This window comes from Chroicocephalus ridibundus, chromosome 6 (genome assembly GCF_963924245.1).
Source record: "Chroicocephalus ridibundus chromosome 6, bChrRid1.1, whole genome shotgun sequence".
Taxonomy (NCBI): Eukaryota; Metazoa; Chordata; class Aves; order Charadriiformes; family Laridae; genus Chroicocephalus; species Chroicocephalus ridibundus.
In genome coordinates, this window is record NC_086289.1 from 17,806,629 (window position 1) to 17,834,195 (window position 27,567).

The window sequence follows — 27,567 nt, forward strand, 5'->3', positions numbered from 1 at the left end:
CGCTGCCCGGCCCGGCCGCGGAGGAGCAGGCGCAGTCCCCCCCGCGCGGCGCGCTGGTCGGATGCTGCGCAGGCGCAGTCGGGACCTTTTTCGGGAACGTTCTGTCTCGCAACAACCTTCCTCTGCAAGGGAAATCCTGTCAGGGTACGGGCCGCCCGCAGCCCCGATCCTCCCCGCCCCGCCTTGCCGGCGCCCGGGCCTTTCCCTGTTATCGACTCCTGCTGCAGCCCACCTCCTCTCTGACAGCTCAGCCCCCCGCAGTCGGGCCGCGACCTTCCCCCCCCTCCCCCCGCCTTCCCCTCGTCCCGGTCTCCTTTTTCTCTTTTCCTCCCCCGAGCTCAGCCGCCTCCCGCTAAGAGAGCGCCCCGAGCCGGCCTCGGAGGTGGTCCTGCCCGGGGCTCCCTGCTTCGGCGGGGAGATGCGGCTGTGAGGGGGGAGCCTCACGCCAGCCTCAAGCGTCTTCTCTGGAGCGGGCATGGGCCCTCCGCGGAGGGGGGGAGCTCCCCTCGCCCCTCTCCTCACCGCCCTGGTCCCGCAGAGATCGGCGGGCGCTGACGGTGCCCCGGACCCAGCGGGGTCGGGCCCGTCTAGGTTGGAGCGGGGCAGGTGATGGTCCTTCCCTTGCTGAGGTACCGGCCTCGCCTCTTGCAGCTGCCTGGAGTTTCTTCTCGTTGAGACAAGAGTTGTAGCTGTGGGAGCACAAGGGCAGAACAGACTGCTCCGAGCTGCAGGAGAGGGACTGCCAGGAAGACCTTCATCCCTGCAGCGCTGCTGCTAAGAGTTAGGAACCTGCTGCCTCTCCTCTCTGTTTCTTTTGATCTCCTGGAGAGGAGAGGTGAGTTGTTGTCTTTCCCTCTTGCCGTACTGTAGCAGTGGAGAAAATAGGCTAGTTTGCAAGCTGCAGAACTTGGTCAGGATGGCTTCAAGCCCCAGCTGATTGCTTGGTTTATTTTACTTGAGAGTCAGCCCTGTGGAAAGGCCCACTGATGGAGAAAGAGATTAGCACCGTGTTAACTGCGCGGTTCTCTCTCCTTTGCTGCAGTGCCCACTTTCACCGCTGTCTCCTGCTCTGCCTGCTCCTGCTTTCAGCATGGTAAAGAAGAATACTATCCCTGATGGGTAAGTATCCCTCACACTAAGCAAGAGGCAGGAGCAGGCACAGTCCTGCCCAGAGAGAAGGGGCGCTGACTGCCCCGGGCGCTTTCTTGCCACAAGCATCTTCAGCACCTACAGCCAGGTAAGGTAGGTATCTTCTCCAAGACAGGAACAACCCAGTCCTTCATCCCCCAGGTGAGTATAATGCTCCAACCTGTCTGTGAACACTTCATCAGCCAAACACACTCCCTTCTTCCTAACCTTCTTACCCCCAGGTGTTCACTTACTGGGGAAATGGGAGAGTAGTCCATCCTTCTGACTACTTTGATGTTTGCTACCAGGAGTCAGGGAAGAGCTGATAAGATGGGAGCAGGCAGTTGCATGCATGTGATCAAGGAATATTTTCATGGCTTCAGGTCCAGAAACATCCTGCGGTTTTGTTTGTAACAAGAGGACAACAAAAATGTTTTATCGGCAAAAATAATAATAAAAAACCACCAAACGCATGGCACAGGCTTTCTGACTTGATTGGGAGTGCATATGGAGACCACAGAATGACCTCATTTAAAACATATAGTTCTATTCTCCAGCTCTACTAAAAGAAAAAAAGAGGAAGTCCAAGTTTAAAAGTTCAGCCAATGTGTTACTGCTGACATCAGTATAAACTTCTTGGATAGGAGACTGTGCTGAGATATAAAGGCACACTGTAATGGGACAATAGCTTGCAGTTTGTACATTATGAGAGGAAAGGCTGACATTGTCCTGGTTTCATGGGGAATGTTAGATAAGTTTATTAGGAACATTCTTAGGAGCCATAAAATACAAAAAGCACGATTTCCTGCGAAATATGTTGGCCTAGAAGCAATAAATAGAAACAAAAGATGAACAAAACTTAAAAAATAACTTCAAGAAACTTTGAAGTTTTTTTCATAGCTGACAAACTCAGGGATTAAAATTAGAACTTTAGAAAAGCTGCTTAAGCATGTCTTTCTCTGAAGTTTCGATGAAATTTCAGTTAAAAGTTGGACAAAATTGAGCTAAAGTGAATTAGGTTTGCAGCAGGAAGCCTGAAAGAATAACTGTCCTTGTTTTCTCCATACTTGAAAATTATTACAAAAGCTTTGGGAATTGGGTGCTCGTTTCTCATTTCTTTTCCCCCCTTGCATTTGAACTGGAGCAGTTTTCAGGCTCCATGCATTTTTTCTCTTAAGTATGGAAGAAGCAGTGGACTGTACTTTTGGCTTCTATGATTGGAAGCTAATACCTGTGTATCTTTCAAGGAAAGAAACATCTACTGTGAAGTAACTGGTTATAAAATTAGTGTTACCATCAGACAAAACTCATGATACTGAAGTACTTTCAGCTTCTCCAGATGCTTACTTTTTGATACTATTAACAAATCAGGCTAGACATCCACAGTATTGGGGTTTTGGCAGTAAAGGAGTTTAAGGAATTGTCAGTCTCCCAACCTCATGCAGCAGTATATTGATGTCGTCCTTGTGCGAGGACAGCACATTGTAGTTCTTCACTGTGAATTAGTTGAGTACACCAGGAAAAAAAAGCAGTGAATGCTAGAAGACGACTTCCGGAAATCTAATTTTAGCCTAGGTGATCCTGCACGTGCAATTTACTGGCCCCAGAAACAGCTGTTGGCAGAAGTGAGATTGTGGTACACTATAGCACAAGGACCAGTCCTGACAGCTGCACACTATAGAAGCAGAACCTCCATCATGTCCCTGTGTTATTATAATAGTAATAAATCTAACAGTAACTGTTTCATTTTTAATGATACTGCAAGAGAAACAGTATCATAGATAAACAAGTCACACTACATACAGACATTTTTTGAGATTGTCTTTCTGTTACTGCCTCAGTTCTTTATACAGTTCTTAACAGTTTTAATCAAAATTCCATTATGCTAATTAAAGCAATGCAATAAATGAGGTTACGGTTAAGTTGTAAGTAGCTAGGAATAGTGCAACTAAACAAGAAGAGGTGAATTTTTTTAACTGGTCAGCTAATTACTAACACCTTTTACAATACTGTGTCTACAGTATAATTAAAGTTGGCTTTATGTAAGGGTTGTGCTATAGCACTGCACAACCTTGCTAAATACCAGCACTTTGAGTGTACTTGGCACCTAAAGTAATATTAAAATGGTAGTAATAGCCAGCATTGCCACTGGATCTGCACTGCTGGTATTGTACCTTGTTCTTCTTAGCTCACTCTTGTCTCGTCTCCCTGTCACTCAGCCCTGGCCCTGAATGTTTGATGCCATTTGCACAGTCTTTGCTCCAGCAGTGAGAGGAGGAGGTGGACTGGAAGTAAGACTTCCTGTATTTCTTCATAGCAAAAAGCATTTCTCCCTTTTCCCAGTAATGTCTTGGAGCAGAGCTGAGGTGTACAGGGTCCACTGCAGTCTCAATCCTAGAAAGTAGTGCTGGGGGAGTAATTTCGTAATGAAGTGAGACATAAGGGAGTGTTTCATGTGACCCTTTGCACTGCAGTTTCCACTGTGTAGTCAAGTTCTGTTTCTTCACAGTGTCTGAAATGCTATTGTCCTTTAGTAGTTGTATACTGTAATCTTTTAGTGGAGAACCAGCTAGTAAAAAGAGTTCAAGTTACATTAAGTCATAAAATACTATGATGTTTTTACGGATTTATATGTGTTTGTGCATCCAGAATCTTGCTGTCAGTATAATTTCATAAACTCGGTTTCAGTACTGAAATGCATCTGCAGAGATGTCACCTTCTTGCATGTTTCCCTTAAATGGTATTAAAAAAATACTAAGAGTGGGATTTTTTTTATTATAAGGGCAAAGCCAAATTATTTCTGCCTATACACCATAAACATACTTAACGGAATTGTTTCTGTGCAGACTTAAAAGCATCAGCATTTTCATTTAGACAGGAATGTTGAAATCTGTGGCATCACTGATTGTGCATGTTCAAGGGTGGATGGGAGAGAAGGGTTACTGTCAGTGTTTATTTGTAAAGTAAAAGTGCTTTGTACTATCAGGCATAGAACGTTTGCATTTAAAAATGTGGGATGGCAAGAACTTACTTCTTATGATACCTGAGTAATGATAACATTGCTATAAGACTTGAAAGCCCATATTTTGTGTTACAATACACTACAAGTACAAAGCTATGTGATTACTTATTGACATGATAAGGAGACTCTTCACCCATACTTTACATCCACACTGTATTTTTTATAAGCTATGATTTATTTGTATCCACACTGAAGACAAACAAAGTGAGAAATACATGTAGTAACAGATGGTTAAGAGCTGTGTTCCCTCCCTTCTGCTTTGGACCTGTTCAGTATGTGTTCTGTCTTGACAGCGTGTCATGGTCTTTGTAGGGCTTTATTTTCTCCAACAGAATGGGATTGAATCTGGTGTCCGTAGAGGTATGCCTCTTGGAAAATAAAGCTGTGTGTCTTGTCACGCAGTACCAGTAGCCAAAAAAAGGAGAAGAGGTTCCCAGTAGCATTTTCTAAATGTTCTTGCTATAGCTGACAGTATTTCAGACTTGAGTTTCTTTACAGTTACAGTAATTACCCTTTTTGAGTGTTTTGGAATTTACTTTCCCAGGTAAGTTCTAAACTTATAACTGCTTCGTAATCATAGATGTTCATCAGGTGCTCCAGAATTGTAGAAACTCTTGAATTGTTAAGCATAGCTTCAGATACTGCTCTCTGAACTTACTTCTTCACCCACTGTACCTTTTGTGTAATGTATACCTGTTTACACTGTTTTACAAACAGTGATTTTTAACTATTAGATGAAAATCATTCTGAATTGATGCCTTGAGTTCAGTACTAGTTTCTCTTACCCTGGAACACTGGAAACGTTATTGCTGAACTGAATGTTACACACAGAAATGTAAGATAAGAGAACTTACCTCTTTTTATACTTAAGGTTTTTTCCTGTCAAAAATACCAGAACTACTCTGTAGAGGTATTATCCTATAGAGATTTTTTTATGTATATATATATAAAAAAAATTTTTTTTAGCATATGCTAATGTAAGCATCAGTTTCATAGGCTATCTAAAGTGGTCTTAGGCTTCAGAAAAGACTGAGTTCAACTGTTTTTCCATAAAGAACTTGTAGGGTATCTGTTGACAGTTTTATATAACTCTGTCACTGAGATCTGACAAACAAAAGACATGAAACTTTCAAATTATTACCAATTCAGTGTTTCCATAGTATTGTACCTATGAATTATTTTGTAGCTTTCTTGTCCAGCATGCCATTAAAAACATACATAATATCATTATATAAAAAATAATATTTTTCTTTTAAAAAACATCACAGAAGAAAATAAATAATAAGGTATTGTCAGGGTTTAACCCCAGCCAGCAACTAGGACCGCACAGCCATTCGCTCAGTCCCTCACCCCACTCAGTGGGAAAGGGAGAAGAGGGAGAAAAAGGAAAAAAAAAGCCCAAACAAAAAACCTTGTAGATTGAGATGAAGACAGTTTAATAGAACAGTAATGTAAGAAAAAAAATAATAATGGTAAAAGAATATTCAAGATAAGTAATGCAATACCATTGCTCACCACCGGATGATTGATTGCCTAGCCCATTCCAAGCAGCTATGCTGCCTCTCAGCTTCTACGAGAAACTGAAAAAGTCCTTGACTTAATAGCAATGACTAAAACAATATGTGTTATCAACATTATTCTCATACTAAATCCAAACCACAGCAGCTACTAGGAAGAAAATTAACTCTATCCCAGCTGAAATCAAGACAGGTATCCATCTGTTTAAGTGACTGAGTATGAATTACATACAGCTGCATATTTTATCTGCTTCCATTAAAACTTCAGTAGAGCCAGGCATAGAAAACACAGTTTTGTTGTATTTCAGTTTAACACTTCTGTTAAGGGCACATAGTAGCTATAATTTCCAGTAGAATTTGTTAAGTTTTAGAATTGATTCATAGTAAGATTTATTTTAACAGCGACCAGTTATGCTCATATCAAATGAATAAAGTTTTCTTAACTAGATTTCAAAATTGGGTTGAATAATTACAGCTATTACTGGTATTTGCAATCTGTGCTGTGTTTTGCAGTTCATTGATATGTAGTTTTGTATGTTTAAAAACTTTGTATGTATAAACAACTTTGCTATCACTTTTTTGTTTGTTTTTTAATAGCAAGATTTATGCAAAATATAGCTATTGTAATGTTCTTTGCTTGGATTATTATCTTGGTATTCAACATACTTTTGAGCTTAACCGAAGACGGTTCAGGATTAATACTAAGTTTTACTCAAATTTACTCCAAGCTTGTCTTTATCATGGGCATTTCTCTAATGTCTTCTGTTATCCCACTTGAAGCTGGAGGCTGCTATGCAGGCCCTGTTGATGATCCCCAGTTGATTGCTTGGAGCTGATTGCTTTTTAAAAGTGTTTTTCTAAGTTTGTTGCTGTTTGATTGGGGGTTCTTTTTGTCCTTCAACAGAGGCCATTTCACTGGTTGCTGCTGTTACAAAGTATATTGCTGCTAGATTCTTGGGTTAATCTAGATCGCATATCTTGTAAACTTTTGCTAGGATGTATGAAGTTAATTTCTTTTCAGTTGTTTTACTGAATAGCTCTGGAATTTTTTGTTTAAAGACAATAAAACATGCTTGCTTTCCATTTAAATTAAAATGTATAAGCAGAATAATATATTTTCATGTAAACTAGACTTAAAAACTTCTAACAAGTTAACTGACTAGAGTCTTTAGTATCAGTAATAACTGTGTTTATTTAACTAGAAGCCACTCACACATCACAGAAATTTCAAGGGGAAAGGAGAATTATTTTTTTAGTTTGATTTTAGTACTTTTTCTCAACCAAGAAGTGTTTCTTTCCTTTAGAATGGCAAGCATAATTCTGCTTGTGTTTTAAGATAATTGATGGTAGTTGTAGAGTGACAAAGACAAAACGTGAGAGGGAAGTGGGAACTGTGAAAGCTAAATAGTTAAATAATTGATTATTTTATATGTTTTGTTGACTTTGAGGTCTGGATCTGCATGTAGTACATCAATTGTTTACCTGTTTGAAAACTTAGAAAAATAAAGCTGTAACTGAAAATGTGTCATGTGTGCATAATATGTCACTTTTTATTTAAGTGCAGTTCTCTCTTAAGTACTTCATTTCAATCTGTAGTTTTTAATTTGGGTTAATTTTTAGTTCTGCAGCAGTATGCTGAAATTTCCTTTTAAAATATCATTTTAAAGATAACATGGAATACATACCCTTTTCTGATGAAGAGTGTGTTGTGCTCATTTTCTACTGTAGAGCTGTCAGCAGCTTTTGAGTTTCTTGCTGATTTTGCAGATTTTTTTTCTGGTAGGATTTAAGCGGCTTTAAAAACAGGAGACTAAAAACCCAAGTTTATTAAGGTTTGACAACAAAGTGTGTAATCCCCGTGCATTGTTCTGTCAGTCCCTTAATCTGAAAAAAAATTCAGAGTTTTTACAAAGTCTTTATTACATTGCTAATTAAAGAAACTAAGATATTTAAGCCCTTTTTTGATTATTTCTTATTGGCTCATAATTGCTTGTATTTATGATAATCATGGTAGATTTCCACTCAGTTTTCCAAGAGAAAGAAGGTTTAAAAAGATCTGAATTTCTAATTTATGGTATCTTTTAAATTGTTTTACTACGTAAGGTAATTGGTCTTTTGTGGTTGGGACTTTTTTACTTCTGCCTTCCTCCAAAATGTTTCTAAACATGTCTATGTGAATATGGCTGGCTATAACGTTAAATCCTACTTTTGTAAAGTATTTTGTATTTTGTACATTTTATTGGTAGAGGTAACACCAAAGAGTAATTGAACTAGGTTGAAGAAAAAATACTGTATTCTTGATTGTTTTATTTCTATGACAGCATTTGCGGCACTATTTTCTATATCTCTAGGTACAGCCCATTTTCTAATTCTATTTTGAAGTTTAAAAACAAAATCAGGAAGAGTATTTCTTTGTTTTAAATAAAGATATGCAATTTCCAGAGTTATTAAAATTAACAAGAGGCAGGAGCTTATATTAAACCTGACTTTTTCATTAATCTTAACAGTAGTTCAGATTAAATATACATCTAAATATGGTTCACAGCATTTAGTACCTTTCTGAGATTACGTGAATGAGAAAAACTATGCAGAATGAGATAAACAGGGTGGATTTCACAGTTTTTCTGTAGATTTTGGGGTTTTTTTTAACTGAGCACTTCTTGCAACTAACATATTTCTTAGTTGCTGGGTTTTGTTAGCTTTGGTAATATTTTCAGTCCATTTACACTGTTTACGATCTTAATTGATTAATGTATCTTAAACTAGGATAAACACAGTCTCAGATTTTTGTTTTCATATTTTACAACTACTGTACAACTACCGGACTCCAAAGTTTACAAGCTTGAAAATTGACTTGGGAAGGCTTCTCAAGTTAGAACACTTCTATAGTACATGATACGTACTTTTTTGAGCAATGCTTGTCAAACTACAGTGATTGAGAACATGCTCTTTTTTCCCCCCGTATGCAACTATCCTAAGATAAGGGAATATATGAAGTAGGAGATTGGTTTTGTTCACTCGTTACTATTGCAAGGTACAAAGTTCCTGCAATAATTTAGAATTTAACTGCAAACACCTCTCAGTGGTTTAATCTCTAGCTTGCCCTTATACCTTCTCACCTTGTATTTCTTCTACGTGACAGCTGTTTGCAACAGCTTTCCTAATGATGAGTTATTACTACTTTTTTTTATTTAATTTGTTATCCATCAAACTAAGCATTTGTATGTCTACATTGTGAGCCTCAATCTGTTCTTTAGTTCATGATGAAGACAAAAAAGATAAGTTAGTGCTAAGGACATTGATGTAGTAGATTGTTACATGATTTGTTAGTATCAATTATGCTTCTGGTCACCATGCTATAAGTGTTTCCTTTGTTACTTCCAAGCATCTGTGACTGGTAATGTTACTATTTATATACTGTGACCAGTATAATTACAGATATTTAATTGAGAGTTTTGCCAGCCAACATCTAGTTTTTGTTATGGTCCTATATGAGAATTGTGAATAAAGCAAAATACTCAGTGCTTAGAATGTTTTGAAATAGTGTGTTCCATTTATTTCATAGATGATGTGGTTTTATGGAAATCAGAAAGGAACCTAGAAGTTGTTGGATGCTCCCTTTAAGGCAAAACATTAAACATTAATTCAGAAAATTGTAAGTGAATGGGCACCAGTGTCAAAATCTTGTGAAAATGTTTTGTATTTTAATAGTTGAGGTACAAGCTGAAAATGCAAAAAGGCCATGTCGATTTTAAGTCATCCAGCTGCAGCTTCTGAGGTCATAAAGATAATCTGCCCTCACATGAGGAGAGGAAATAAAAGTCCTAAATTTATTAAGTTACGTCTTTGAAGGCAAAATTGATCTGCTAACTCGTTTTCCTCTTCAGATAAAGCTTTTCATACTTTTTTTAAAAAATGAAATCTCTGAAATGTGATACATCAAGAGTTTTTTCAGTACAATGTAGAATTTGTGAGTACTAGTTCTTTGTGGTTTTGGAATTACTAGTATTTTGAGTATTGTAATAAATCTTCATATTAGTAGGCGATTTTTGCCAAGTTTTGGTGTGATGGAATATTCTCTGTTTTTTTTCAAAGTACCAAGAGAAAGTACAGTCAAGAATGTTTCTTTGAAAAAGAAGCATATTACAAAATAAACACATTTGCAAAATCTAGAAGTTTCATATTTTTAATAAAGGTAAACTTTGCATTACGTTGTCAATTAAATGATCGATGTGAGCGTATGACAGCATATGAACCTTTTTAAAGGTTCAGCCAAGTTGAAAAATTTCCACCAACTATAAGAATACTTTTTTACCTGTTGAATCTTGCCCATCTGCTTTGCTTTATATTGGTGCTACTTGTTTGTAAATGCTGTCCTACCACTTTGAGGGGAGACATTTTTTTGGAAGTTGAAAACGAAAGAAGGAAAAAGACTGTTTTCAAATATCCTCACGATACCTTGAAACCACTTCATGGAATAATTGCAGATCTGGGGACATAATTCTACTGTATGATAAGAACAATCATGCATGTTATCTCTAAGAAGTATTTTCTTTGTAGTGCTCTATGGAGAATAAAGATTCATTTTATTATGGCTCCTGACTTTAGACTTGCAAACAATAAAAATCTCTTTATTTAAGCTCTGTAGCTTCTGCTCTGATCAGTGCTGTAGCAATATTCGGTTGATATTCTTCCAGCATCTTTTAGGCAACTCCCTGTTTCTTTTATCCCAAAATAATGCTAAGCTATTCGCTTTATTCAAATATTTAGTAAATTTTTATAGTTACTCTAAAAAGATTTTCATTTCTTGGTGAAACCGTCTGGTTACTAATAGAAGAGGGATTTTTTTAAAAAGATTTTGCTTCCGTATCAAGATTTGATGGGTCATTTTTTTCAAACGTGTGCACATCAGTTATGATTTCTTGCTTATGTATTCAAAGTATTTTAGGAGTTATTGTATCCTGCTGTTTGGAAATCTAAATCTTAATATATTATGCTAGTAGCTGCACAGCCCATCGTAGAAAAAAGATAACTCTCATATCTTTCTGCTTGTAGAAATCTGAAATAACTACTATGTTCAAACTGTATGAAATATGGCACCAGATTTGCCTGATACTTGTAAGATACTTCACATAACTTGCAATAACTGTTATTATAATATTAAAGGAACTTAATTTTTATCTGCTTTGTTTTACCAAAGTTTTTGAAAATATTTAAAAATAGCTATTTGTTTCATTACAGATGGCGGAGTTTGACACCAGTTGGACAGCCTATACCAGGAACTAGATTTATTGCATTCAAAGTACCTTTAAAAGGGGTATGTATAAAAAGTAACTACAGATTGTGTCTATTAGATATAGTGCAAAAGTAATGAAGAACAGCATGAATATTCATTGAAACTTCAGGAAAGTTTTATGAAAAAATAATTTATTCAGATTTAGCCCTTCCAGTCATCTACTGGATGGCTTTTAACATAATATTCTATATTTTTAACATAATATTCTATATTTGTTCGCTTTCGTTTAATTTTTCTATTTGGTGTTATTCTTTTTATTTATCCTTTAAAAATCATAAAATCTCTAACCAATCAGCACGATTCATTTGATCACTATTAAGTGGCCTAAATTCATTATCTTATTTAATATCTTTTCATTTACTGTTGAAAATCATATGGAAGGGGTTATGATATGAATAACAATCTAGGCAATGTAAGCCAAAATATAATTTTATGGAAATAAAACACTCATTAAAGGATACCAGCCACTGCAGTACTTTTTAAGTTGTAGATTCAGATTACCAATTTCATAAGTAAAAAGCTTCAGTGATCTGGAGGAATGCAGTATATTTTAAAGAAAAGTCTTCGTAGATTTATTAGTGTGTCAGTACTTCATTTAGAGTCTTACTAACATGGAGCGCCATCTTAATCTATTAAATACACTGCATCAGATCTTTTAATTCTTTGTGACGATACAGAATGTGGAGGCTGTCTTTTTTAGACTTCAGTTCTTTGGTGGATTGAGGTGTAGGGCAAATTAGGGCAAATATGGCAAATTTACCCTTCTGTGTAAAATAATGAAAGTGCTATATAAATTAACCCTTAGAATCCTTGCATCAGATACATGGGAAATAAAAGTTTCTAAGCTCTTTTAGAGTTCAGTGGCTAGACATGACCTTTGCAGTTAAGAGTAAATATTCTGTCTAAGCTGTCTGTAATTGACAGATTTCACTCTAGTACACATATACAAAAATTTGTTTCTTTGGATATATTAGTGCCCATTATGGTTTCAGTCACCATTCAGTTCACTTTTTTTAGCAATGATCGAAGTGGAATGCTTGCAGGGTTTGCTTCCTGCAGCAGCTTTTACAGCTTTAGTATGATGGTTTGGTACCTTTGACACCAAGGATCTCATACTTGACATTGATCATATCCTCCTTGGTACTGATGGATAGTGCAGTAGCCCTGTGTCTTTCTACCAAAGACAGCCAACGGACAGACCTAGCAGTGAATATAAAAGTCAGTAGATTTATAATTAAGTTTCTTCGCTATTGAGGTATTTGAGAGAGGATTTTTTGCATCATCAGCTCCTGTAATTCCACTTGATCCAGCTCCGGTTTTTTGCATAGATGTACTGTTCTAGGCAGGATCTGTTCAGTGCATGTATTTCCAGTTCCCTGTCACCCCAGATTTCAGAGGAAGATACTTCACTGCTAAATTTACTCTTCCCCTGTAGCTTCTGTGATAGTCTGGAAGGAGCTCCAGCAGAGATGATAAAAACGGCATACATTCTCAGAGAACGTTTATAGCAATATATCACAAGTAGGCACTCCGCTTCGAGTCCTACTGATCTCACTGGGGCACAGATCCCTGTTCTGTGAAGCTGTCTTTGAACTTGGCCAGATACAAAGTCTGGTACCCAAGAAAGCAAAATCTGTAACATTTCCGTTCCTTCAATTTGTTCAGTGTCAACTATGGAAGATACAGAACTGGCAAGTCTGCCAGAGACTCTGTGCTTGAAGCTCATGGAGTTTGTGGCAGAATACACATAAAATACGTAACTGGCTAAACTGTGATGTCTTTGTGAAGAAGATGGAGGTCAATAAATCTGTCTGGAAAAGCTGAAGAGCTGATTAGTCATAGACTTGTCAGAAGTCCCATTATTAAATTGCTGGAACAGACCTCTTAAATATGCAGCAGTTTTCTTCTTTACTGCTTATTCGGAAATTGATGATTGGTGATTTCACCCAAAGGGAGAAAGCGTGTTTTCAGTATTTCAAGGCTCAAGAGTAATTGTTTCAGCGGAAGATGTGCTGCTAGTAAAGGCTTTAAGGTCATGGGTTTACTTGGAAGGATTTTCTGTGCCTTCCTTTTAGATCATCATTGTAATGCTAACAGTAATATCACAGTATAGTAAGGACTGGGCAGGCTTTTTCCCATGCCATAGAAGGATTTTAGAGTTTATACAGATTTCTCACATTCTCAGAGCCCAGTTAAACACCTAAACTACTGAATACTCAGCAGGAATTCCAAATAGTCTATCATAACATGTTTAACTGTTTATTCAATCAAGCAATATGTTTAGAGACATATTTTTGAAAATTGTATTCCACCTCAGCTTGTGTGACTTCACGTGGTAAAAGAAAAATATCTTTAAGGTTCTACCATAGACCTTTTGCAGATTCACTGTTGTCACCTCAAAGTTAGTAAGTTCCATTTCAGATTTTACTAAAAGTCACTGCTGAATAGCGGTGAAATAACTGACTTGTTGATTTTATTTGAACTTCAACAGCCTCCACTGTTTTTTCAGCAGTGCTCCAGTATCTGAAATACACAGGACTGAATACTTCTATATGCTTTCTATCCTACTTTTTTTAGCTTAATCTTCATGATCACATACCAGCTTTGTTAGGACTGTCCTGCTCTTTATTCTTTAATTTGGTTTACTGTTCCTGTTTCCAGTGACAGGATAAGTGCTTGTTAGCGTTTTAGATTATAATCCATACAGTCAAAAGAAGGAATGGTTAGTTACCCTATAGCATGTGTGGTTCTGAGAGGTATGTGGTCTGTGACTGCCTTCCTTTCCATCAGTTCTGAGTCCTGTCTGCTTGAATATCTTGTCAACAAAGGAACTGAGAGGCGGTTGAGGTTGCTGCATCTTTTGCCACTGTATTTATCGGTTATGGCTGAGCCTGTGTCAAAAGGCTCTCACAATGGACGAGCGTGCTATTCAGAGAAAATCCAGTCTTGCGTATATGAGCCATTTTCATACCTAGAGTGAAGAACACATTTCAAAAAACACAGCTACAATAGGGTGAGTAAACATTTTTCCCCACTGGTTGTGTCCAATTAAATTAATAGTTCATTACCCACCAACATGCAGCTTTCTTAGTCACTATATTTTAGTCTTATTTAATATTTCCCAGTGCTAAATGAAATGCAAGTACACTCTGCCAAGAGATGAAGCAGGAATAAAAATGTCTGCACAACGTTTGTGGGGAGAAAGCTAAAACCTTTAGAAGAAATGAACTCTTGTGTCACAACTTCTAATGTTTTACATGAAATACACTGTTAATTTTGTGTTATTGTGCAGGACAAAGTATGTTTGGGAGAAAGGGGATTGTGGTGTTTTACTTTTTGCTGATGTTTAGTTACGGCACATGCTGCATTTTGCAGGATTTTTGTGTCTATCAAATTAGTGCTTATTTTAATCATGTTTATTAATGTTGTACAAGTGGAAATTCTCACTCATTTTCTTGCATTTTCATCTGAGTAGAAATATACAACAAATTCTTGCTTTTTATTTGGTTCCTATTCATTTTTTTCTGTACAATACACGGACGTGGCTCTGATGCTGTAAACATACCCTTCTGAATACTAATGCTTCCTAGTTCTAATTAAAACAGCTGAATATTACAAATGTCGTGTTATTAGAACTTAAAAAGAAAATCTTTCTTTTCCATTTTCATTGTAGGCAATTAACCAGAGGCTTACCCCAACACAGAAATTTACACCAAAAGACTTAATTGCTGCAATGAAAGCCCTCAATGTGGAGCTTGGATTAATTATTGATTTAACGTATACCACACGATACTATGAAGTTAAGGTAATATAAGCATAATAACAAAATAGATTAGTTACTGCAACCTTTGTTTTAAAGTATTTATGCATTTGCTTACCTTGAATTGGAATAGAGAAGTGAGCCATCTAGACTTGCGTTATGTCTCCAATAGAAACTAAATGCTTTATCACAGAGGAGATAACTCCTCCCAGCTAGTTGCATTTGTGGCTCATTTGTATTATGGTAACTCGGGGTAATGGATAAAGACTTCAGTCTCCGCAGAAAAGATGCAGGAGGCTTACAGGCTGTGCCCTGAAGACATTCTCATTTATTCCGAGGGTCTTTTTTTTTTTTTTTTTTTTTTACAGTTCTTTAGTGGAATCCATTAAGAAAGCATTTTTGAACTATGTTATTAATTTCAAATTTTTTACCAGTATGGTCCAAACAATTGGGATTAATCAGCCTCCTCTTGAAAAGGAGAATAAATAGCAGTGTTATAACTGAATGTTAATCTTTGAACGTACATGGGCTGTAAGCATTAAGGGGGTGAATATGTGAGTATATATATGACTGTGGGTGGGACGGACAAATATTGCTTAGAATTATAAAATGGGTTCAAATGGAATTACAAGAATCTGGTTTCTTTAGTTAATGTGCTGCCTTATTAGCAGGGCTAAATAAGTCTTCTGTAAAAACTGTTCTTTGAGATCAGTGGAAATGTAAATGTTAGTTTCTGAGACTGTATCTTTATAGAATTGTGTCAAGATTGTTTTCAGTTTCTACTCGGGATCTGAATGATTGTTTTACATTGTCATCATGTTAGATACTGCTTAAGGGTTTTCATTGGTGCAAGACTTCAATAATTTTAATTTTTACCTTTTTTTTCTTCTTCCTAGGATTTACCTAAAAGTGTGCAGTATAAGAAACTTTATACAGTTGGACTTGAAGTTCCTGATAATGCTACTATTCTACAGTTCAAAAAATGGGTCAGAAAATTCCTGTGGGAAAATGCGGGAAATGGTAAATATCAGCATCTTACGCTGTAAAAAAACAAAAGTTTTATTTCGGTGCTAGCTGTATCATTTATTAATTTCAATAGATATTTAAGGCACCACGGATCTCAGACTTTCCATAGCCCTTTCCACTTTGCTGTTATAATAAGATACATTATGTGAAACACAACATATCTTTTTTTACATTCAAAGCATGTCTTTTTCAAAAGTGACTAGTAACTTAAATGCCCTTCCTAATACTTATATTCTCAGTATGTATCAGAGCAACCACAACAAGGCTTTCATCTGTCTGATCCAAGTTGTCTACCATCAGCTTAGCGTTGTAGCTGCCAGCCTTTTATGGATGTTCTAAATAGCATAGGGTTTCTCTGATGGCACTAGACGCTGATATGTGTGAGCAACTTCAGTGTGTTTAGTCTGACATAGCAGTTTTTTGATTTATGAGTCCATTATTGCCCTCATATCCTAGCAATTCTTAAACATCATATCACAGACACAGTGTCAGTGTTTCCACAGGGTGGATCTGCTGTTGTTTTAGTGCTTATGCAACAGTACAGTTCTTGCTGAGATGGTATAAGGTACTTTTTGCAGAAATAAATTTGCATGTATTTTGCCACAGCCTGTGTGCAGCTTTTACCTTCTCACTTTTTTGCTAGTGATTCTTTGTAGGTGGATTTTAACTGTTTGTCTGTCCAATATTGGAGGACCATTCTTTCAAGCTTTTTCATGCTATTTGCTGTGGTTACTTTAGCATTTTCTGTGAGAAAGTAGACATACTAACTGCCCAAGTGCATACAGTTTTTGCTGCAGACCATAATGGTGGTTTTGCTGTGGATTGTCAACTCTGTTTTGTGAAAGAGCTCTGACCTAAATCTCAGGTATGAGAGCCTGAATTAGAGTGCTGGGAAAAGGTGTAAGAAGCAGCCTTTGTCCTTGCTCAGGAAATTATTGTGTAAGTTCTTCCTTTCCTCTTCTTTGGGTTAGGGAAAATACTTGGAGATTATTAGTTTTCTTCTGGTTTTGATCTAGTGATTTTTTGTGTGTGACAAAGAATAGTCTGTATTTGAATCTAATTATTTCCGATTCTCAGAATTGAGAGAATGAATTCTTAATTTGTTAGTGGACGAAGACCTGCAGTTCCAGCTAGTAAGACCATTTTGGCAGGGCTTACATAATTCAGAGTTGGGAGAACTTTCATTTTTCTGTTAACTTACTCATTGTAACTGTACCTCTGTTTTAGATTACCCCTAAAATTTCTCAGGATTCTTCTTACAAATAATTTTTGAGAAGTTAGGGTTTTTTAGTGTCTGAATTGTTAGGACACCAACTTAAACTTATATGGCAATATGACTGCTCTGTGGCAAACAGTTATATTTTATCTCATTCAAAAATTTATCAAAGTCCCATTTCAAAGCCCGTCTGTCAGTACTTCGTCTCTGCCACAACTTTGTTTAGTTCAGTTAAATTAATTATTCTAGTAATGTATTTCATACTCCAGGACACTAGGGGTATTATGGTTATGTTCTCCTTTTTGTAAGTTTTACGAGAATCTGTAACTTAAGTTCCTCAATTTTACATCTGCTTGTTTAGATTTGCTTTCAAAACCATATTTTATTCTTTTTCTCCTGTTACTGCAGTTCTGGCTGGGGCCAGCCACTTTACCTGTCATCGCTCCTCTTTCTTTTTTCCTGCATTCTGCAGCATTAATCTCAGTCTTCACAGGTTTGGAAGTAGTGAGCTAACTGCTGCTAGAGATCCATCATGAAGAGGACAAAGTCTGGATGTGTCTGTTCTTTTACAGGCGTAACAGTATAATTTTGTAAATAGCAATTATTTATCATTACCTTGCTAGAAAAGTACAGCTTTTTTTTTTTGTCTTGCACTAATCTTTTAGTAATTTCCCTTTCTGAACTATTAAAGACTATGTTTTCCTTTTTGATAGAGAAACTCATTGGCGTTCACTGTACTAATGGAATTAATAGAACTGGCTACCTTATATGTAGGTAAGGGTTGTATAAAATCAGAAATCGTTGTTCACAAAAGATAGTGTCCTTATCTTAACCTGTAATCCATTTGGGACAGTAATCCAATCATATTTTTCTTCAGATATCTTATAGATGTTGAAGGCTGGGATCCAGAGGCAGCAATTCAAGGTATTTATACAGTTTGAACTAAGGCATATGTTGGACTGTAACTCACAATTACTACAATTGTATTCACAAATACTACAATTCTATTTTAGTATCCTTAGAGTTATTTAATATGCTGGCTTCCATAGAAGATTTTCTCTGACTGTTGATTCTATTCCAGGCAAGGATTGAGCATTAGGAAATTGACAGCATAGCAGGAGTATGTTTCAGCTGCTTAAAATTCTTTTTTTTTTTTTTTCTCCTTTTCCTTGTAAGGGTTTTCAGTCATAGGTTGCTACCGCTACTGGTTTCAGTTGTTTAAAAAAAAATGCTGCAATGTTGCCAGCTTGCTGAAGTATTTAGTTTCAAGTTATAATTGTTTCAAAGTCAGCATCTCCTGGTGAACAGAAACTTGCCTTTCACAGTTTTGTGGCTCAGTTTGAGCCCATTTCATTAGACTTGTATCATTTTTGTTTCAGCTTTTGGTGATGCTAGAGGTCATCGCATGGATGGTCTTGTGTATCTCACAGATCTCAGAACACAACCAATGAGAAGGTAAACAAAAACTTTTAGTTGTATGGTTAAGATTTTCCAGTATGTCTACTGGTATTTTGAAAAGTTCACTTCCAGTCATAAGCCAAAATTAACCTTCCTCTTAAACCTTTAATACGCAACTACACATGTATTCTGAGACTTCTGATATGAATAACATGAAGTGCAATGTACTTCCTTTGTTCATCTTTTGAATTTATATGGTTCAAAAGATTTTTTGTAATCTGACCTACTACTGAACACTGGTGTGGTTTTATCATACTATGACAAGTGTATTGAGTCTGTATTCTCTTATTATAAGCTGAAAGGAGCCATGGCAAAGATTTCTTTATAAGCTCTATGATCTGCCTGCTGTTGTTGGCGTGGTAGAACCAGATACTTTTAAAAAAAAAGTACAACACTTTTAGCAATAAAAAAGTATGGGAAAGTGGAAGATTGTTTTTAACTCCTATGTTCATGGTAGTTGTATCCCTGGTGAGTTAGAATTTTAAGCTTATGGTATTCACCTAAGAATAGCTAACATTTAGATATTCTGCGGTTATTTGTGCCGATGATATCTTGTAGCAGTAAATTGATTTTAAAATAATACCTGACTGATTTGCATCTTTTTAGTTTAACTGAATGTCCTTTGGTTTACTGCTACCATTGTTTTATAGTCCGTGCATGACTAAGTTATTCCTGTGTCAGATTTTTGAATAGGTATGGTGCTTATCTCACATCCTTTAGGATGTTGTTCCAAGATTCTGAAGTTTAGGTACTCTCTTTGCTTTCCCTGCAGCCCTTCCCCAAATAAATTTGCAAGATTAAAATTTGCCAAGTTATGTATGTCTGTAAATTTAACTTAACATACAAAAATTTCTGTCATTCTAAACTGAAGAATTTTATGTGGGTTTTTTTCCTCTCTCAATGGTATGTTTTAAAAAAGGAAACCTATGTGAGGTGTTTTTATTCTTCTTAGTAACCTTGGAATGGATGTATGGGATTCAGATGAAGAAATTATTCCACCACCACATGCAATGGAAGGACCTGCAGAGCGGTTCCCAAATGAAGATTTTCAGGGGTAATAGTCCAAAACATGGAATTAAAAGACAAAAAAACCAACACTGTGGGAAAGAAAATTGTTTCTTATTGAAAATACTATAGATACTCTAATTTAAAAGAAATTTTATTAATATAGCCTACTCATGCAAAATATATTTACAGAATTTGCTGAAACAGTGAAAACATAAAGGAAAGGAAGGGAATGTGTGTTATTTGAAGTCTGTAAGTAATTAGTTCACTGGGAAAAATTTAGAGTTTTACTCTGCCAGTCCTCCTTTATTATTCAACAATTATTTTTAATTAATTTGGAATCACTGGTTTTGCCTGTTTAACAAGTGCTATAGAATTACAATTGAATATTTGTCACAACTTCTACTATGACATTGCAAGTTTTATAATCTTTCTTACAGTTTGTGTTCTTAGTAGCTTTGATACCTGTATATTTGCAATATCTTTCATATCAATTCTTAGTTAAAAAGACTTTTTTTCTGTAATGACTTTATAACACTTAGAAGTATTACGTTCTGTTTAAGACAAAAACTTCTTTACAGGTCTGGGAAAAGATTAAGAATTTATGATGACCACTCTCACAATGATTTGCAAGGACAGATGCAGTTGAGAGATTTTGATTTCATTAATAAGGGACCTGGACAAAGACGAAGACCATTTCATGACCATCAGACTCAGGATGATTTAAGAGCACCAATGCAGATGAGAAATTGGGACTACAATAGGGGACCAGGACAGAGGCGAAGACCCTTTCCTGATCATCAGTTTTATGATGATTATCAAGAAGACACGCAGCTGAAGGACCTAGACTTCAGTAACAAGGGACCTGGACAAAGGTTGAGACCTTTTCACGGACACCAGTTTCATGATGATTTACAGGCAGAGAGACAATCAAGGGGCATTGAATTTAACAGAGGCCGTGGACAAAGGCAGAGATCTTTTCCTGATCATCCATCTCGCAATGATTTGCAGGAAGACAGGCAGCCAAAGGATTTTGATTTTGGTAGCAGGGGCCGTGGCCAGAGACGAAGACCATTCCATGACCACCACTCTCGTGATGAATTTCAGACTCAGATGCAGTCAAAAGAGCTAGATTGTGTTAACAAAGGTCCTGGCCAAAGACTAAGATCTTTCCATGACTATCAGTCACATGATGACTTACAGCCACAGATGCAATTGGAAGATTTTGAATTTGGTAATAGGGGTCGTGGACAGAGGTTGAGACCTTTCAATGATCACCAGCCTCGTAATGACTTACAAACAGAGATGCAACTAAAAGATTATGATAATAAAGGTCCTGGACAAAGGCGCAGACCTTTTCATGAGCATCAGCCTTATGATGACTTACAGGAGCAGGCTCAGTTAAAAGACTTTGATTATGTTAATAAAGGGCATGGACAAAGGCCAAGACCTTTTCATGATCATCCAGGTCACGATGACTTGCCACGTGAATGGTGTTCAGACAGGTAAAGCATCCTTGAGCTGTAAGACCAGAATTAGAGAATAAAAGTGTAAACCTCAGCACTTTTAAATTACATTTCAAATTAATTAGTTTTTAAAAATAAGTTAATTTGAAAACAACTAATTATCCTTTTAAAATCATATATAAATGAATGGTTAATTAACTCTTTTTATTTTGACTTATGGAAGAGTTTGATGTAAGCTGGAGTGTTGCAGCTTTGAAAGCCAATGTTTCCTAAATTAAAAGGTCGCGCTTATTTAAAGCTTACGTGTTTCCTTGACCTTTTTAGAGTCACCTTGAAACAAAACTGTTTGTCCCACTTTGTTTTGTATAGATACTTAATTTAAAAAGCAATCCTCAAGACAGAAGAGGATATGAACTTTTATTTATGCCCTCAGCCAAAGAGAGATAAACAGTAATGCTACAAGGAAGTTTGACTTGCATTTGTTTATTCCATGAGTTAATAATTTGTTAGAAATTCCTTTGCTTCTGAACTTGTATGATATTCTCCCACATACATATATCACTTATTATTAAACCTGTTGGATTCTGACATAATATTTCAAAATATTTTTAATATTTCAGAACATATTTCAGATATTTGTTGCACTAGTAAAGTTTGATTTAATTTCTTCTGTTGTGCAGCTGAAACAGAGGATATCATTACAATGAAGCATACCATTTTGAAGTGTCAAATCGATACAATTAAGATAGTTTTAATTAAAATACTAAGTAAATTTAAACTAAAAGTAAGATGATTTTTATTTCATTTGATAAACACATATTCTTCAAAACCTTACAACCCTTGGTACTCTTCTTACCATTGGATTCTTGTGGTTATTTGCAGAAGTCAATCTTTTTCTTCCCATGAAAATGCACCAGAACCTCATTTCTCCTCATCTCCTTCACTTCACAGAGATTACGGGTCTGATAATGATGACTTCAACAGAAGTTATAGGTAAATATCAGATTTCATAAGTTGTTTTCTGACTTACCTTTATACTGTTAGTCCCACAGTTTTCCAGCTAAAAATACAAATTAACCACTCTAAAAAATTATGTTAATATTTTTGCTTCAATGCAGTTTAAACCATTGAATCTGAGCACCGAGCAAATTATGTGACTAATTTGTGGTCCGTTTATATTGAGTTTGAGCGTGATTATGAAATGGTTTGAGAATCCCTGGCATAAGTCATTGATATGACAAGCACAGTTCAAGCTAATGTACTACAAAAAATGAAAAAGCTATTATCAGTAAGCGAAAAAGTGAAATAACAGGTGCTATATTTAACTCTTAACTGCTGTCTACAACAAGCTAAAGAGTTTTACCATGAGGGATGATCAGACACTGAAACAGGTTGTCCAGAGCAGCTGTGAAATCCCCATCCTTTGAGATACTCAGAACTCAGCTGGACATGGCTCCTGCACAAACTCATGTAATTAGACCTACTTTGAGTGGGTGACCCTAAGTACTTCTAGAGATCCTTTCCAGTCTAAATTAATCTATGGTTCAGTGAGGGAGAAGATTTTAAAATTACAAAGATTGTTCTGAATTGGCTTTATACACCACTTATTTTACAAAGTAAGGAAGGTACTGGAGAGTAAAGAGAAACCAAAACAAAAAGTATATATAACGTATATGCATTTTTAGATCCTTCTGTATGTATTTTGTAGGAGAGTGAATCTTCTATTGCAGAATAATTAAGAATTAAAATATTTGGAGCTATAAATCCAAACTATATTATTGCCTGTTAGACTATGTGCCAGAGAGCTACTATTACATATTATTCACAAAAATGAAAACATGGGCTTAGGAACAAAAATGGCCCCTAGGTAAAGAAACCCTCAGTAAACAGGGAATTTTAATTAGAAACAGCACTTGAAACAAAACATCTCATAGTAGAGTTACTTAATATAAAGAGCTGTAATTTTAATCACTAGAATTGGAAAATTCATATAAACAGGTTTGCAACATCTGGTAGAGAGGATTTTAATTTTAGGGGGTAAAAACATGATTGATGGTCTGAATTGTTCTTCCAAGGTTACACAAGTTTAATTTCTAATGGTGGCCAACAATAACAAATCAACTGTTTTATTTCTACAGATTTCACTGTTCATATTTGTTCTTCTTACAGTAATCGACCAAATTGCCCTGAAGACAACAGAAGAATGCATCCCTCAGATGAATTTAATAGAGGAAGAAACAGATTTGCACCATATTCTTCACGAACAATGCATCCATCTTCATCTGTACACCAAGAAGATAGCTCAGTAGACTATGAAAGAAAACCGTTTCAAGGTGAAACTGTCAGAGAGATGGAACAAAGCAAAAGATTACCAGTTGTAACAGTTGATTACAATTATGGTCTGCCACTAGATTATGGAGCTGAAGAGGAAGAGAGAACGCATTATGATTTAGCTCCAAGAGACCACTACCACTGGAACTGAATAAAACAGGCAATGTTTGCTCAGCTTAGACTTACTTTTACCCATTTTACTTTGTATGTGGACCAGTTTTGGGTTTTTTTAACAAATTAGGAAAATGCAAATTTCAGTAGTAGAGAACTGGTCTCTATTGTAAGATTAGCTCCTACTGATGTTTTGTTCTTTAAATTTATTTGGGTGTATTTGTTAAGTGTAGTTGGAGACAAGGTCTCCGTACACATGGAATAAAAGTAGTCCTTCCTTTAAGTGAAATTGGAACCCTGTACCTTAAAACAAACAACTTTCGGAGTGATTGTAGTTGTGTCTTTTGTTTTACATTTCTTTAAAATGTATGTAATTTTCAGATGCAAAAGTCATAATAAAATACTGCACTATCAGGTAAACTAGCATTGAGATTATAGAAAAAATACTAAGAAATGAATGAAGCGAAGTTATGTCCAATTGATCCTTTAATTTGAAAATAGCAGTTTGAATTATCGCTAACAATCTTCAGTATTGCAGTTTAATTCCAGATTTTCTGTACCATCAACTGAACTGACCTAGTTGCACTCTTTTTTCATAGCAGAATTTTTCCCAGATTGCTAAGAATGCAGAAGCAAATGGAGTTTGAATACTCTAAATGTCAGACTTGCTTTTCGATAATCTGAATATCCCATCTTGATTGTATATTTTTTCCTGATCCCATAGGTTATATATGGTTGAGAATAGCCCAGTGCAGGTAAATGTCACAATTTTCTCACGTATCATCAGCTTACCTGTCTCAACTGGCCAAGATCACTGGTGCCTATATAGTTACACGCCCTGTTTGTCAGTCCAGTTTTGTTTTTTACTACTTTCTTTTTACAGCACAGCAGAGTAATGTAATCAGAATAGAAGAATAACCTCTTCAGGTAAGTTTATTTTAAGAGTCATATATTGCACAGTCTCCCTTGAACTGCCACTTCAGTGGGTCTCAGGAAGGTAGTGCAACAAACAGTAACTAAATTCATGCAGGCAGCTGCACAGTAGCACCAACAGCTCCTACTGTGGATAAAGAAATCTTAGTTCATAGGATGGAAAACAGCATTAATGTAATACTTGGGTAAATTAAAAAATGTGTATTTTTCATTATTATGACATTTTCATAAATTAATAATTTTAAAAGGCATCACAGTGAATAAGGATAAAGATAGACCATGATATTAAAATAAACAATTAAAATGAATGCTAGATACTTCAGTCATGCAGCTAAGAAACTGCCTCAAGAGCAGCCAGCTGTAAAGCATAAAGCAAGAGGGTGCAGGTGTACACTAGAAAACTTTAAAAAAAAAAAAAAGTGTTCATAGCCAGAACCCACAGAGCTTTTTTGCCTTTCAACTAGCAGCATAAAACCCAGATTTCTGAATTCATGGTTCTATAGCTACTAAATAAGGACTAGATTTGAAAAGTGTGGAACATCTGGCAGCTCCTGTTGTTTTTTTAACACATGCAAAAAAGTTCCCAAAATTAAAGGATTCTGTGGATATAAATTTAAACTGCAAAAGCTTCATTGACATTGCAACTGGTAGAACAACTTTGGCTTTGTTCACTGTACAAAGTAAATAGTTTCCTCATTTTCACAGCAGCTAGTCAATTGTATTTCCCATTAAATCTTGGATTGTGAGCCTCATTCATGTGGTCTCAGGAATGAAGCTCTCTATAAACTGGTTGTGGAACTGAGCACCAAATGTTAAGAAAAGGCATTTGTTCCACTTGCCCTTTTTTTTTTTTTTTTTTTTTTTTTTTTTTTTTTTTTTAAATGAGGGGTAAACTGAGAATCTTTATCTAGGCTGCTTTATTTGGAGGCAAGGGAGATCTGCAACATGGGCTACTATATTGCCAGATTCCTTAAAAAAAAAAAACAAAACAAAACAACAGAAAAACCCTTCCCGGTATTCTCCAGCAGGGAGCTGAGAATTAGGCACTGGTATTACAAGCATTTAGGGTTTTTTTTACACTATGTATGCAGTATTCATAAAGTGAATAAAGAGCAAACATTTGCCCTTCATATTTTTGTTTTGGGGTTTGAATTACGTTTTTTAGGATTGAAGCGACACTACAGTCAGTCCTTTGTTACTTCAGACCGGGGGTTCTGGGACTCCCTGGAGTGCTGAAAAGCTGGTGCACTGGGAAGTTCAGTGCAAAGAGAAATGTGGCATTAGGAGTTAGGATCAGCGCTCCCTGTTACCAGTCCTCGGTCAGTTCCTGCAGGACCCTCTGAGCGTTTAGATACAAACAGTCAGAGATGGTAGAATTCTTGTTATCTGACAAAATAAACATCACTTTTGTAAACATGCTGGATTTCTTTTCTCAAGCAAAATTAATAGACACAATGTTTCCACAAATGGCTTTGAGATGCCTATATGAAAATAGCCAAAGTTGGGTTTGCATACATTTATTTTTTTTTAGCATTTAAGCTAAGGCTTTCGACGCTATTGTTCCTAATGGAATTAGGCAGAGCTAAGCCCACATAATACATTGCAAACTGTTACTGACATTTATCTCAAATTCCACAGCTGAGTCATCACTGCATATTCACATCTGTAGTATTCAATTACTAATTGATCCACATGGTGGAGAATGAAATCAAATGAAATAAAATGCTTCTTGTTTTTTAACTGAATATTGTATTACAGTGACACTGATAAAAAAATCACACAAAAATAACCCCAAGACTTTTTCTCTTATTTATTTCACAGTTCTACAAAAATGTCATAAAATCTTGCTGGCCTCTTTTGTGTATGTTCTCGGCAAACCTAGAAAGAGCTGTTGTTCTATCACAGAGCAATAAAAAGCAAGACTTGGATGAACAGCGTTGGTTTCTCAGGGCCCTGAGTGTGAAATCTTGAAGAAGAGCACAAGGATACAGAAAATCCAGAGGTAGCACAAAACTGTTTGAAGGCATTTTAAGAGGTTTAATACATGTAACTATTGAACTCTGAATTCACAGAAAGCTTCTTTCTCTGTTGCTGCCTGAAGTCATGATTTAATTGCAGGCCTAATTTTTATTGGGTGGTGAAGCCATGGGGCCAGCTCGCCCTGAGCTACGATCATACTGAGTTAGGAAAGGTTCAGGTGGTTCCTGGAAAGTGCTGGGAGAAAGTTCAGATGAGTTCTACGCAGAAGGCCGATTCCCAAGAAGGGCTTGGGAAAAAGAGAGGTTTCCAGCAGAAAACTAGAACGACTAAATTTATATGTAGGGGATACGACTAAATTTATACGTAGAAATCTGTATTACATGTACAGGAAATTTAGTTTTGTGTGTGAAGAATAAACAGTTATATAAAAAAAGGACTAGAAAGATTTGCATGTGACTCTCTCAGCTGGGGCAAAAGGTAAATGACCTACAAGGAACCACAAGTACAATTAGGATCCATTCACATTTTATTTGGATCTAAAGTAACTGTTAGCAAGCTGCAGGCTTTTTTTTTCATGTGCAAAAGTGATCAGTGATGTGTTAAAATTCAAATTTGGGGTGCACTACTACAACCAGTGGGCCAGGACCAGTGGTTAAATGACCTTAGCACTGGCTTCTGAAGATTAGTTTGTTCTTAAGATGTCTCACAGGAGACATCCGGAAATGCAGACACCCAAAGATCATCTGGTTTAGAATCTGCTCAGTACTGGGGAAAGGAGGAATGTATTCCCCATCTGGTTTCAGCAAGGGGATATGAATCCCTGGCTGCTGTGAACAGCGGTTTATTTAAAACATGTGCGCAAACAAAAAGCAATAGCTTCCATGCTGTTATCAACCACCAGCGTTTGCTTCCTCTCCAGGCTGACTCTTATTTGCTCCAGTTGTCAGCAGACTGTGCTTTACTGGTTCCAGTGGACAGCAATTACCAAATATACAGATCCCTTTCTTCTTCTTGCGGTGAGTCAGAAAAAAACATGACAAAAAGGAAGGAGGTGAGGAGGCAACCTGGTTCTCCTTCCTCCTCAGGTGAAAAGACAATGGGGGGTGGGGGGGTGAAGGGCAGGAAAAAAAAAATATTTGAAAAGAGAAAAATGAAGAGAGGAGGGAAAATGCAAATGAAAATGTCAGGGGGATAGAGTTATTAGTGTGAGAGAAGAAATGTGCAAGAGACGTATGTGTAAGAAGCTGGTGAAAGATTACTGAGTATAAAAAGAGGGCACATGCTGGAGGAGGAGTTCCTGGCAACTTCTTATCTGGGT

The 27,567-nt window shown here is 36.5% G+C and overlaps 1 protein-coding gene across 10 annotated transcripts; it reads left to right on the forward strand.

Annotated features, from left to right (window-relative positions):
• LOC134518003 (uncharacterized) lies at positions 1-27,271 on the forward strand. 10 transcript variants are annotated; one of them, XR_010071807.1, is made up of 15 exons: positions 38-144; positions 652-835; positions 1,043-1,119; positions 10,909-10,984; positions 14,637-14,768; positions 15,620-15,743; positions 17,679-17,739; positions 17,843-17,889; positions 18,345-18,420; positions 19,376-19,477; positions 20,010-20,933; positions 21,777-21,887; positions 23,064-24,263; positions 26,091-26,271; positions 27,169-27,271. XR_010071807.1 is itself a non-coding variant. In XM_063340154.1 (13 exons), the coding sequence occupies exons 3-13, from the start codon at positions 1,091-1,093 to the stop codon at positions 23,374-23,376; spliced, it is 1,995 nt and encodes a 664-aa protein (XP_063196224.1). In that variant the 5' UTR covers positions 38-144; positions 652-835; positions 1,043-1,090; the 3' UTR covers positions 23,377-25,119. The 10 variants fall into 10 exon arrangements, 9 of the variants coding, with proteins under 9 accessions (XP_063196225.1, XP_063196224.1, XP_063196227.1 ...); XM_063340154.1 differs by lacking the exons at positions 26,091-26,271; positions 27,169-27,271 and having other exon boundaries at positions 23,064-25,119; XM_063340157.1 differs by lacking the exons at positions 26,091-26,271; positions 27,169-27,271 and having other exon boundaries at positions 21,846-21,887; positions 23,064-25,119.
• The last annotated feature ends 296 nt before the right edge of the window (positions 27,272-27,567 follow it).

Coding starts and splice junctions, on each gene's coding strand:
- LOC134518003 (XM_063340155.1), top strand. CDS start 1,091: ATGGTAAAGAAGAATACTATCCCTGATGG. Junction 15,744..17,678: donor GTGGGAAAATGCGGGAAATG/GTAAATATCAGC, acceptor CCTTTTTGATAG/AGAAACTCATTGGCGTTCAC. Junction 20,934..21,776: donor CGTGAATGGTGTTCAGACAG/GTAAAGCATCCT, acceptor GGTTATTTGCAG/AAGTCAATCTTTTTCTTCCC.